The 14,434-nt window shown below is 36.9% G+C and overlaps 1 protein-coding gene across 1 annotated transcript; it reads right to left on the bottom strand.

The window, feature by feature from the left end:
- Positions 1 to 248: 248 nt before the first annotated feature.
- LOC146829895 (uncharacterized) lies at positions 249 to 14,062 on the bottom strand. Its single transcript, XM_085606744.1, has 2 exons — positions 13,953 to 14,062; positions 249 to 8,178 (listed from the first exon to the last, which is right to left on the bottom strand). The coding sequence occupies exon 2, from the start codon at positions 8,133 to 8,135 to the stop codon at positions 1,671 to 1,673; it is 6,465 nt and encodes a 2,154-aa protein (XP_085462870.1). The 5' UTR covers positions 8,136 to 8,178; positions 13,953 to 14,062; the 3' UTR covers positions 249 to 1,670.
- Between the last annotated feature and the right edge of the window lie 372 nt (positions 14,063 to 14,434).

Here is a 14,434-nt window from a genome sequence, read left to right as displayed (position 1 = left end):
ACAGCAGAGCTCTTCTGAGAGTGAGGCTAGCACCAGCAGCACTGTCTTGAGGCAGAGAGCGAGGAAAGTAAAACCTTCTTATGTTTGGGATTATTTTACTTTTCCAGAAGGCCAGCAAAAGGTGAATGCACCCTTAGTTACTTGCAAGCTGTGTCAGCGTGTACTTTCTAGAGGTAATCCTGACAGGAAGTATTCCTTTGGGAATCACACCATGATGAGGCACCTCAAGGATGTACACAAAAGGACACATGCTCAACTTTTTGGAGGTAACTCTTCAGAAAGACGAGCCAGTACATCCACAGCAGCTCAGCCTGGACCATCACCTGCAGAGCTTACTCCTTCTTCTGCAGCTCAGGTGAGCCCTTCATCTGTGGGGGGAGAATCTCCTTTTGCTGGCCCTCTGGAAATGAACCCTCGATTTCGGAAGGTTGATATTCATTGCACATTTTGTAAAGCTCTAATTTGTTATAGGGAGACCAGTGTTTCCCTAGTGAATAACAAAATAGATCAGCACATTTGTAGCTTTGAATGATTTTCCCATGGTTCCTTTCCTCTGTCCCTGCATGAACACAACGGTTCTTTTAAGAGCCAACCTTATCTTTCATCTTTTTTTTACATTTTTTTTAAAAAACTTTTTTTTTTTACCGTACGCGTACGGTAAGCGTACCTTTTTTTTTATTTTTTAAAAAAAACACTAAAAATCATTTTTCACATTACAAGGTCCTTGAAAGACTACAATTATTACTATTGACTTACCATACTCACTGAAAAAAATATTTATTCATTTGTTTTTTTAAAAAATAGTTTTTAAAATGGTTGTAGTTTACGAAAATTTTCTATATCGATCTGAAAAAAAAGAAAAAAGTATTAATATTTTTAAAACATTTTATAATACAGTACACATATTTACATTTTTTCCCAAAAAATATTTTTGCCTTATTTTTGCTGTTTTCAGAATATATTGCATTTCACTATAAATTGTGAAAGCAATTGCATTCATCATTTTACAGCGGGCAAAAAAAAATAACAATCTCAAAGATTGTATTAAAAAAGCCCAGAATCTCTTCTCACTTAAACTTATCATTACAGAAATGCATATTATTCTTAAAAAATGTCATCTAAAAACAATACTTTTTTCTTTAAAATACCGTCTGATATTTTTGTTTCAGAAGTACATTCACAATAATATATCTCAAATAACTCCAAAATACATCTGATTTTATTTCCTTTAGGCCAAATAGTATTTTTTATTCTTTCCCTGGAATAAATTTCCAAGGGAAAACCATTAAAATTCTAAAGTTTAATCTGTCCAGATCTCACCGATTCTCTGTAACATTTTGGTTCACGAAAATTTTTCGAATAATTTATTTAGTCCACAATAGAATTGCTTACTTTTCCACATGGCCAAATAGTAATTTTTGAAATTATTTTTGAAAAAATTTCCAGTGGCAGTCCAATAACATTCCAAAATTTAAAATGTGCAGAAGTTACCGATAATCTCTAAATTATTGGTTTTTCAAAATTGCATTAAAAATTTAAAAAGTCCACATTACAATTGGTTATCTTTCCTTTAGGCCAAATGATAATTTTAAAAATCTTTTTTCTACAAAATTGCAATGGTAATCCTGTAAAATGGTAAAATTATTTTGTCCAGATCTTGCCAAGTCTCTCTAAAATTTAGGTTTCAGGAAGATTAGATAGGAATTTGCTAAATCAAAAGGCAAACGTTGTTTGAAAATCAATTGGGAATCATTACACAGTGTCCATCCTTTTTCACATTTTAGATAAACTGTGTAATGTCCAGAAGTAACAGTAGGTCCATCATGGAAAATTATTGCAACAGTTACAAAAGTTTTTCCTGAAATTGATAATTGCTGTCCTGTAAACTTCTTTATTAAAGTATCCAATTTTGATCCATCAGCTCTACATCGTTGCATCATTAAAATTACATACTGTCCGTATTCCCTTAAAATTAATGTTGATAACATGTCAGAATTACACTCACCACATTTCATGCTATGATTAGCATCTTTAACTAAGTTTGCAAAAGTGACTGTTTTACTCTCTGGCAATGTCAAATAAATAAACCTTTCATTATCAACAATAGAACCACTTATATTATAACAATTATCACAACTATGTTCCCATTTATAAGAGAGACCAAAAAAAATGTCAATGGGAACTCCTTCTTCTTCCACTACCTGAAGAAAATACATCAAAAATTCGTGAGCATCTTGCTGTTCATTTTGAGAAAACTGTGTTCGTCCTGAACATACATCTAAAAGTTTTCTAATATCAGTAGCACTTTCTATTTGAGTTTTATCTTTACTCAGCTTTTGAAAAAGGAGACTGAGCTCTGAACAGAATCTTTTTCCCTGATTTATTATTATCTGCTCTTGCAAACTTTCCAGATAAAAAGCAACATTCAGCACTACATTTGCGTAGCAGTTGACACCAGAGCTATTTTCAAAATGACATCCTACAACCTGTTCTTCATTTTCCTTATTCTTTTTGCTTGCAATTACATCACTCCTCTTTTTTTTCCTCTTCTCTACATCTTCATTACAGATATTCTCATTTCTCCTTTTACGAGAAACTACACGTTTCTCCAACACAGGATACTGACCTAAATGAGGAGCATAGCTTCTTCTTAATCTATTATACTCCTTTACACAGTTTGTATCAGCACTAACTTTTGAGTCATCGAAGTCTATCATGAATAAACCTGATAATGTTTTGACTCGTGACAAAGCAACATATGCCATACCTTCTTTGAACACACTAGATCCAATGTTCACAAATGCACAATCTACAGTCAATCCTTGAGACTTGTGAATAGTTACAGCATATGCTAGAGAAAACGGAAACTGCTTCCTACGTACATATAAGTCTTTCACAAGCATGAAACGAACTGAACAACGACAAATGTCTTTAACTTCCTCTATCTGATCAAATTTTATTTTTAACCATTCAATTCCATCTTTTTTCTGATAATTAATAAAACCCACAACTCTTCCCATCGCTCCATTTACTAAGCCTTTTTCAACATCCAAATTTCTCCTTAAAAACACTCTACAGTTCATGCAAACATATAGATTTTTTTCTAATCCTGCTGTTTTGGAGATGTTCTTCTCTAGTGAGTCCAATTTATTTTTCAGTTTGCCTGTTACTGTGACAGTAATTCTTCCATCCTCAATTTTGTCCACTGCTTCCAATTTCATGATCTCTTCCTTTTCCAATTTCAAAAGCTCCTCATTGAATATTGAGCATTCACGTAGAGTTGGCATTAAGCAGATGACACTTTTGTTTTCTGCAATGTTCTTGTATATCTTCTCTGCAACTATTTCTTCCTTTGGAAATAAATTATGTAGCAGCCGAGTCTGTAATGCTTTTTTGCCAGCTTCTGTGAGTAGTCCAATCCTGATATCTTTCAGAATACTTCCATATTCTTCATCGTTTGCTTGCCTCATATTAGTTGTAAGTTCCTTGTACTCAAAGAAGGACCAAATATTTGTATTACCGATGCTTCCCAATGACTTCTTCGTGTCTTCATGTGTCACAGTATTAAACACTGGTTGTCCTTTAACCGGAGTAAGTTGCAAAAGATCCCCAAAAACGATGACGTGTTTTCCACCAAATAACACGTCATAGTCTGTCTTCAAAATTTGCTGCATTCTTAAATGCACAAAGGCAAGCATTAAGTTTGATACCATGCTCACCTCATCAATAATGAGAACTTGCATCTTCTTCAATACTCTTGAAACTTCCAAGCATGCTTCTCCAGTTAGCTTGTTGAATTGTATTTTGTTCTCATGCTCCACTGGTAACATTAGCAAACGATGTAAGGTGATTCCTTTTATGTTATATGCTGCTAACCCAGTTGGAGCAGTAACCACACAAGACAAAGTAGAATCTGTTTTTTGCTTTAGGTAGCTTCTGATGACTTTAATTAGGAAACTTTTTCCAGTGCCAGCTTGTCCGCTTACATACATCCTGATTGGATGAAATGATGTGCATGAGCACTCTTTTTTTTCATGTAGAAATCCGTGTTCAATTTTGTTTTTGATCTCTTCATAAATTTGTTGCTGCTCTTGATTCAGTTGTCTTTCCAAATTTTCTAAGTCTATAAATTCTTCTTGAGCTTGATTCATAGCCGTTTCCACTTCATTCATGGCTATTGATGCTTCATTTTCAACGATTGGTTGTCCTAGGGGATCTTGACTGTATGTTCCTGAACTTTGGCTGTCCTGAGAACTGTCTCTAGCAATTTCTGCTGCAATTGTAGTTTCCTGTTCAATTTCTTCATTTAACATTTGCAGATAAGTTGAGAATGTACTGCATTGTATGCTGTCTTTGCAAGCATTAAAAGAATCTTCATAGCTCTGGAATTCTCCCAGTAGTTCATCCTCTGAACGCCATGGTTTAAACAACTGTAAAAGAGCCAAGTAGTAAAATTCTTTCTTGTCGGTAGTGTCGCAACTCAGCTTCCGGTGATTTATCAAACTTCCTTTGGTTTGCTTCACCAAACATCCTTCTTCACCAACGACTTTATATTTTCCATTATTGATGTCTTCTGCAGCTTTCCGTGAATAAATGTAGTTCTGCAGCACTTCATAGAGACACATGTTCTCCAGATGATGACTTCTCTTGGGATAATATGTGTCCAACATGTTTGTTTTCAATATATCTGTACTTTCAGGTTCGAACTGTGCCAAATATTCAATTTCTCCAACAGATTTCAGTACCCGATTTCTCATTGCTGCAAGGCCTAAACTTGCCCAAATTATTCTTCTTGACTTCGAGTAGAGACTTGCAGAAGATAATCTATCTGAACATTCGTAGGATCCAATTTCTCGATGCGATAACATCTTCAAACTGAAACTGTACAGCTTCTTACTGACAGTCTTCTCGTGAGAAATCTCTTCCCACATTTCCTTCAATTCTGTTTTTTCTGATTTCGTAATGTAAGACGTTACATATCGAGCAACAGCAATGGAATTGTCAGCAACATACTGTATATCCATGTTAGCGTTCCACATGGATAAAATGACTGGGTTGTAGTCATTTATATTTTTTGATTCTTCTTTTCTTTTAAGGTTGTAGGTATTCTTAGGTGATTTTCTTGTGATAGTATGTCTCACAGCTGACATAAAACTGTTGACTCTTCCATTTGTAAGAACAGGTCTAGGAAATCCAAATCGACATTTAGTGTAGTATTTTTCTTTGCTCTTGTATTTCCGTCGACAGTATTTTCCACACCGATGACTTTGGAAACGTAGAACTTGCTCCTTTAACTTGTACTCTTCTGTGCTTTTAGGTATAGCACATGTTGCATATTCTTCAATGTAAGATAACACTGCTTCATCAGTATCTGTTCCAAACTTTGGGGCATCCTTGATCCACAGCAGCATATGAATATGAGGAGCACCTCTTGCCTGGTACTCTTTTCTCCAAAAGAAATCCACTACTTCTCCAAGGGGTGGATTTTTTTTATTGCAGATGAAGGACATCATAGCCTCAAATCTATGATTGAAATATCTGCAAACATTAACCGGATCCAATGAGCACAGTTCTCCTGCTGTCTTGTATTCGATGTTTTCAATGTTTGAATTGGCCTCTCGTAGAAAATCCAGTAAATCATCCCAAGCGTACTCGGCGCAGCTTAGGGTAAGGAACCATGTTGGTGTTCCTAAATTGCGTAACATGCATTTTAGTTCACCATGGCGTCGGTACCAATATTCATTTGTCCCACGCTGACAAGCCATCAGATTGATCAGTTGTGTTTCCAAATGATCATCTCGGTGCTGCACTTTCTCCATAAAATCCTTAGCAGACACATTTTGTAAATGTACTCCACTTTTTAAAATGTGATTTACTGCATAAGACAGTGCAGACAAGTCGCTTTCAAATAAAAGATGGAACAAATAAGGGATACTTTGTCGAAATCTGGGATCTTCAGCATATAGTCTTGTAGTCCGATACTCAGAAGCTGGAATCTGTTCCGGACGTTCATCGTATCGTCCTCCTTTTCCTTTAGGAAACAGCTGGGGAAAACATCGAGCTTCCAAGCTCTCCTCCCATACACTCACGGGATTTCCTTTTGCTTTCTTCATCTGAAAGAGATCAATATTGTCTCCCATAACTTCTTTCGAATGGAGAGGATGTATGCTAAAATGTTCATAAATTTCTTCTTCCTTTGACTTGTCCACTTTTTCAATTTGTCCACTTGGTGTTTCTGTATCTCCTTGTAAATCTTCTTCTTCTTCTTCTTCTACTATATAAATTGATTCATACCATTTGTTATTTTTTTTCAAATACAAATTTGCTCTTTGTACTTTCCGCACATCTACCAGCTCCTGCCAAATCTTCTTATTCTTTGTAGGTACACCATTAACCAGAATAATTAATGGTTCAGTTTCCAAAGTATCCGCATCAATAGTTTCCATATTTTTTTTCAAATCCAAGGGCAAATACACCACTCTACCTTTTAAACCTCTCACTAAATCTGAAGGAGGTAATTTACCAGTTTTGGGCTCCATACGTACTATGGTCTGGAACGGATGAACACATTGAATGAGTATAGACTCATATGTATTTAATTCAGAAAGTTCAGCAGGAATAGCATCCAATTCTAAATTATTATGTACAGCTCTGGTCGGCATTCTATTTTCCTCTAACTTGTTGTAGCAGTATTTACAAATACGCTGATCTTCACCCAATTCAAAACAATTTTCAAGAAATATATATGTTGCAAAATCCATCCACTTATAATTATCTTCATTTTCACTCTTTCTGTAGAGATCAACATTCCTAGTTTGTTTTCTATAATGAGTTCTGCGGCAACAAATACAAGTAACATTTGGTCTTTCATTAGAGACTATTGCAAATTTTGTTATGTGATCATTAAATGTCTTACTTACACAAGGTTCTACATTCTCTTCCACTTCTGCCTCATTTACTGTGTCCTTCTCTGCACTGTTTTGTTCAGGACCAAAGTAACAAAACTGAATTTCATCAACAACCTTCTCTACATCTGATACCGTTCCTCGGAACAGAGCCCTATTCAATTCATTTAACTTTATTGCTGGACTTTTGGCAAAATACAACCGTCTCACAAACTTTCTCATTTCAGTATGATGAACAGCCAGCATCCTAAAATGATGGAAAACACTATTGCACACTTTTCTAGATAGACAAGCAAGAGAATGACCCTGCAAACCAGTATTCTCTCTCACTCTGCATGGATCCAGACTTTGAAGCACCTTAATCTTTTGTTTTACACTTTTTTTACTATATTCTCTTAGAAACTCTCGAAATCTGTCAATAGATTCCTGACGCACAGTGCAAATACTACTACAATTCCAAGTGTACACTGGGGCTTTAGGACGTCTCCCCATTGCCTCATCTGCCATCACTTGTACCTCATCTCTTGGAACCATTATCTCCTTCTCCATTATGCAACCATTTTTTACTTCGTATGAACGACCTCTGGTGTCAACTGCATGCAGCAAACTATTACTTTGAAAATAGCTCTCTTCATTAAAAAAAGGTTCACTACTTGAGCTATGCATCCACTTTCCTAAAAACACTTTACAAAAATTTGTTCTGTTCACTACTCTTTTGCTTTTGCTTTGTGATTTCAGTACATTAACCATTTTATCTAATGTACGCATCCTATTCAAAATTAATATGAATAGTTTCCTTTTTAATTCTAATGCCTTTGCTGCAATGGCTTCAATTTCTTTTTTTCTCTTATAATATTTAGCCTTTTGCTTATATTTCTTTATATCCTTTATCAAATTGGACATAACTCTTCTCTGAAACATTTTTCTACGTATCTCTTTAAATGCTGTTTTTCTGTTTATGTTAAACTTTTCAATTGCAGAAGGTATATTTGCATTAACTAAATCCTCAATTTTTTGCTGTTCTGTAGGTTTTGTTACATTTTTCCGAGAACAGACATTTTGTACATTTTTGTTTGTTTTCAATATTTTGTTTAGGAATTGTCTTTTTTGCTTACCAGAAGATTTTTTCTTTTTCCCAACATCAGCATCTTCTACTAACTTTGGTCCTCCAGTTGTCCTCAAATATAGTTTTTTTTTTAGCGTTTTTTGAACTCGAGATTTTGTAGGCATCTTAAATTTTGTTCACTGTTCTTCAGCAATACCTGCAAAAAAACTAAAAAAAAAATTCTTTATTGAATTTAAATATATTACTACATTTCTTTTCACAATAGTCACAAAACGAAATTTCTTTGCCAATTTGAATGCACACAAACTCCTCTTTTTTTTTGGGCAAGTGAAAATCTGTATAACAAACTGTCACATTATGAAACCAAGCTGTTTTTTTTTCAGACCACCACCGTGTGTATTCTCTGTGACTGCCTACACTCCAGCAGGGGCAACCAGCCTTAGTGATGCTGAATGTATTTGCATTACAGACTTAAACCTGAAAACCCCACTCGCTTCTAATTACTGTGCATGACTATACATGGCAAGCACATGGGTGTGTGCTAAACCTCTGCTTCTTCCCCCAAAAATTCGCTCCTCTTTTCCATCTACTGCAACTGTGAAATCACCAGAGCAAGACGCAATACATTTCTGCCTATAATTCTTCTATGCACACAGAGTCATGTTTTCACATTAGTGCCAAAACGAAATTTCTTTGCCAATTTGAAAGCACACTTACTGCTCTTTTTTTTTCGGGCCAAGTGAAAATCTCTTTTTACACTTTGAAATCACTTTTACAGACTGACACATTCTGAAACCTTTTTTTTTAAATTTATTTAAATGCACATGTCCAAGCTGTTTTTTTTTCAGACCACCACCGTGTGTATTCTCTGTGACTGCCTACACTCCAGCAGGGGCAACCAGCCTTAGTGATGCTGAATGTATTTGCATTACAGACTTAAACCTGAAAACCCCACTCGCTTCTAATTACTGTGCATGACTATACATGGCAAGCACATGGGTGTGTGCTAAACCTCTGCTTCTTCCCCAAAAAATTCGCTCCTCTTTTCCATCTACTGCAACTGTGAAATCACCAGAGCAAGACGCAATACATTTCTGCCTATAATTCTTCTATGCACACAGAGTCATGTTTTCACATTAGTGCCAAAACGAAATTTCTTTGCCAATTTGAAAGCACACTTACTGCTCTTTTTTTTTCGGGGGCAAGTGTATATCTCTTTTTTCAATTTGAAATCACTTTTACAGACTGACACATTCTGAAACCTTTTTTTTTAATTTATTTAAATGCACATGTCCAAGCAGTTTTTTTTTCAGACCACCACCGTGTGCATTCTCTGTGACTGCCTACACTCCAGCAGGGGCAACCAGCCTTAGTGATGCTGAATGTATTTGCATTACAGACTTAAACCTGAAAACCCCACTCGCTTCTAATTACTGTGCATGACTATACATGGCAAGCACATGGGTGTGTGCTAAACCTCTGCTTCTTCCCCCAAAAATTCGCTCCTCTTTTCCATCTACTGCAACTGTGAAATCACCAGAGCAAGACGCAATACATTTCTGCCTATAATTCTTCTATGCACACAGAGTCATGTTTTCACATTAGTGCCAAAACGAAATTTCTTTGCCAATTTGAAAGCACACTTACTGCTCTTTTTTTTTCGGGGCCAAGTGAAAATCTCTTTTTACACTTTGAAATCACTTTTACAGACTGACACATTCTGAAACCTTTTTTTTTAATTTATTTAAATGCACATGTCCAAGCAGTTTTTTTTTCAGACCACCACCGTGTGCATTCTCTGTGACTGCCTACACTCCAGCAGGGGCAAACAGCCTTAGTGATGCTGAATGTATTTGCATTACAGACTTAAACCTGAAAACCCCACTCGCTTCTAATTACTGTGCATGACTATACATGGCAAGCACATGGGTGTGTGCTAAACCTCTGCTTCTTCCCCCAAAAATTCGCTCCTCTTTTCCATCTACTGCAACTGTGAAATCACCAGAGCAAGACGCAATACATTTCTGCCTATAATTCTTCTATGCACACAGAGTCATGTTTTCACATTAGTCCCAAAACGAAATTTCTTTGCCAATTTGAAAGCACACTTACTGCTCTTTTTTTTTTGGGGGCAAGTGTATATCTCTTTTTTCAATTTGAAATCACTTTTACAGACTGACACATTCTGAAACCTTTTTTTTTAAATTTATTTAAATGCACATGTCCAAGCTGTTTTTTTTTCAGACCACCACCGTGTGTATTCTCTGTGACTGCCTACACTCCAGCAGGGGCAACCAGCCTTAGTGATGCTGAATGTATTTGCATTACAGACTTAAACCTGAAAACCCCACTCGCTTCTAATTACTGTGCATGACTATACATGGCAAGCACATGGGTGTGTGCTAAACCTCTGCTTCTTCCCCCAAAAATTCGCTCCTCTTTTCCATCTACTGCAACTGTGAAATCACCAGAGCAAGACGCAATACATTTCTGCCTATAATTCTTCTATGCACACAGAGTCATGTTTTCACATTAGTGCCAAAACGAAATTTCTTTGCCAATTTGAAAGCACACTTACTGCTCTTTTTTTTTCGGGCCAAGTGAAAATCTCTTTTTACACTTTGAAATCACTTTTACAGACTGACACATTCTGAAACCTTTTTTTTAAATTTATTTAAATGCACATGTCCAAGCTGTTTTTTTTTCAGACCACCACCGTGTGTATTCTCTGTGACTGCCTACACTCCAGCAGGGGCAACCAGCCTTAGTGATGCTGAATGTATTTGCATTACAGACTTAAACCTGAAAACCCCACTCGCTTCTAATTACTGTGCATGACTATACATGGCAAGCACATGGGTGTGTGCTAAACCTCTGCTTCTTCCCCCAAAAATTCGCTCCTCTTTTCCATCTACTGCAACTGTGAAATCACCAGAGCAAGACGCAATACATTTCTGCCTATAATTCTTCTATGCACACAGAGTCATGTTTTCACATTAGTGCCAAAACGAAATTTCTTTGCCAATTTGAAAGCACACTTACTGCTCTTTTTTTTTCGGGGCCAAGTGAAAATCTCTTTTTACACTTTGAAATCACTTTTACAGACTGACACATTCTGAAACCTTTTTTTTTAATTTATTTAAATGCACATGTCCAAGCAGTTTTTTTTTCAGACCACCACCGTGTGCATTCTCTGTGACTGCCTACACTCCAGCAGGGGCAAACAGCCTTAGTGATGCTGAATGTATTTGCATTACAGACTTAAACCTGAAAACCCCACTCGCTTCTAATTACTGTGCATGACTATACATGGCAAGCACATGGGTGTGTGCTAAACCTCTGCTTCTTCCCCCAAAAATTCGCTCCTCTTTTCCATCTACTGCAACTGTGAAATCACCAGAGCAAGACGCAATACATTTCTGCCTATAATTCTTCTATGCACACAGAGTCATGTTTTCACATTAGTCCCAAAACGAAATTTCTTTGCCAATTTGAAAGCACACTTACTGCTCTTTTTTTTTTGGGGGCAAGTGTATATCTCTTTTTTCAATTTGAAATCACTTTTACAGACTGACACATTCTGAAACCTTTTTTTTTAAATTTATTTAAATGCACATGTCCAAGCTGTTTTTTTTTCAGACCACCACCGTGTGTATTCTCTGTGACTGCCTACACTCCAGCAGGGGCAACCAGCCTTAGTGATGCTGAATGTATTTGCATTACAGACTTAAACCTGAAAACCCCACTCGCTTCTAATTACTGTGCATGACTATACATGGCAAGCACATGGGTGTGTGCTAAACCTCTGCTTCTTCCCCCAAAAATTCGCTCCTCTTTTCCATCTACTGCAACTGTGAAATCACCAGAGCAAGACGCAATACATTTCTGCCTATAATTCTTCTATGCACACAGAGTCATGTTTTCACATTAGTGCCAAAACGAAATTTCTTTGCCAATTTGAAAGCACACTTACTGCTCTTTTTTTTTCGGGCCAAGTGAAAATCTCTTTTTACACTTTGAAATCACTTTTACAGACTGACACATTCTGAAACCTTTTTTTTAAATTTATTTAAATGCACATGTCCAAGCTGTTTTTTTTTCAGACCACCACCGTGTGTATTCTCTGTGACTGCCTACACTCCAGCAGGGGCAACCAGCCTTAGTGATGCTGAATGTATTTGCATTACAGACTTAAACCTGAAAACCCCACTCGCTTCTAATTACTGTGCATGACTATACATGGCAAGCACATGGGTGTGTGCTAAACCTCTGCTTCTTCCCCCAAAAATTCGCTCCTCTTTTCCATCTACTGCAACTGTGAAATCACCAGAGCAAGACGCAATACATTTCTGCCTATAATTCTTCTATGCACACAGAGTCATGTTTTCACATTAGTGCCAAAACGAAATTTCTTTGCCAATTTGAAAGCACACTTACTGCTCTTTTTTTTTCGGGCCAAGTGAAAATCTCTTTTTACACTTTGAAATCACTTTTACAGACTGACACATTCTGAAACCTTTTTTTTAAATTTATTTAAATGCACATGTCCAAGCTGTTTTTTTTTCAGACCACCACCGTGTGTATTCTCTGTGACTGCCTACACTCCAGCAGGGGCAACCAGCCTTAGTGATGCTGAATGTATTTGCATTACAGACTTAAACCTGAAAACCCCACTCGCTTCTAATTACTGTGCATGACTATACATGGCAAGCACATGGGTGTGTGCTAAACCTCTGCTTCTTCCCCCAAAAATTCGCTCCACTTTTCCATCTACTGCAACTGTGAAATCACCAGAGCAAGACGCAATACATTTCTGCCTATAATTCTTCTATGCACACAGAGTCATGTTTTCACATTAGTGCCAAAACGAAATTTCTTTGCCAATTTGAAAGCACACTTACTGCTCTTTTTTTTTCGGGCCAAGTGAAAATCTCTTTTTACACTTTGAAATCACTTTTACAGACTGACACATTCTGAAACCTTTTTTTTTAAATTTATTTAAATGCACATGTCCAAGCTGTTTTTTTTTCAGACCACCACCGTGTGTATTCTCTGTGACTGCCTACACTCCAGCAGGGGCAACCAGCCTTAGTGATGCTGAATGTATTTGCATTACAGACTTAAACCTGAAAACCCCACTCGCTTCTAATTACTGTGCATGACTATACATGGCAAGCACATGGGTGTGTGCTAAACCTCTGCTTCTTCCCCCAAAAATTCGCTCCTCTTTTCCATCTACTGCAACTGTGAAATCACCAGAGCAAGACGCAATACATTTCTGCCTATAATTCTTCTATGCACACAGAGTCATGTTTTCACATTAGTGCCAAAACGAAATTTCTTTGCCAATTTGAAAGCACACTTACTGCTCTTTTTTTTTCGGGCCAAGTGAAAATCTCTTTTTACACTTTGAAATCACTTTTACAGACTGACACATTCTGAAACCTTTTTTTTTAAATTTATTTAAATGCACATGTCCAAGCTGTTTTTTTTTCAGACCACCACCGTGTGCATTCTCTGTGACTGCCTACACTCCAGCAGGGGCAACCAGCCTTAGTGATGCTGAATGTATTTGCATTACAGACTTAAACCTGAAAACCCCACTCGCTTCTAATTACTGTGCATGACTATACATGGCAAGCACATGGGTGTGTGCTAAACCTCTGCTTCTTCCCCCAAAAATTCGCTCCTCTTTTCCATCTACTGCAACTGTGAAATCACCAGAGCAAGACGCAATACATTTCTGCCTATAATTCTTCTATGCACACACAGTCATGTTTTCACATTAGTGCCAAAACGAAATTTCTTTGCCAATTTGAAAGCACACTTACTGCTCTTTTTTTTTCGGGCCAAGTGAAAATCTCTTTTACAGACTGACACATTATGAATCCACCATGTGTAACTACAACAAAAACAATTCCCATTTCTATTATTCATTTCTTAAGTTACCACATACATCCCCTCTCAAACTGTAAACTCACCTTTAAAATTAGTTAGTTGTGAAAGAAATGTGTCACTCAAACAGCAGATTATCAGAGCCAGGATCTCTGTTCTGTACACCTCTCTCCTCTCAGCAGAACCAGATAATGGCAAACTTTCCCTCTATTTTTCCACACATATACATGTAAGTTTCAAATCTCAGTGCTTCCCCCTTTTTTTCAAATGTAATGACACATTTCTATTGGTTGAAAACCAACCCTTTTCCAAAAGTACCCTGCCCCCAACTTGACTTCTGCCTAGTACCCTTCCCCCAACTTGACTTCTGCCTGCTACCATAGCAACAGCTCATGGAACACTGCTGTGTGCAGTTAGGTCAGAAGTTCGACACACAATGTTTCAATTCCACAGAGCAAGAGTGCTTGACTTTTCAAACCTAACTGCAAATCCATAGTACTGTTCTTTGGTTACACATTTTTTTGTACCAATACAAAACATGCTTCTATTAATTTTCACATACAGCCTA

Source organism: Triturus cristatus, chromosome 5_2 (assembly GCF_964204655.1).
Source record: "Triturus cristatus chromosome 5_2, aTriCri1.1, whole genome shotgun sequence".
Taxonomy (NCBI): domain Eukaryota; kingdom Metazoa; phylum Chordata; class Amphibia; order Caudata; family Salamandridae; genus Triturus; species Triturus cristatus.
This window is presented reverse-complemented; position numbering and strand designations above follow the sequence as displayed.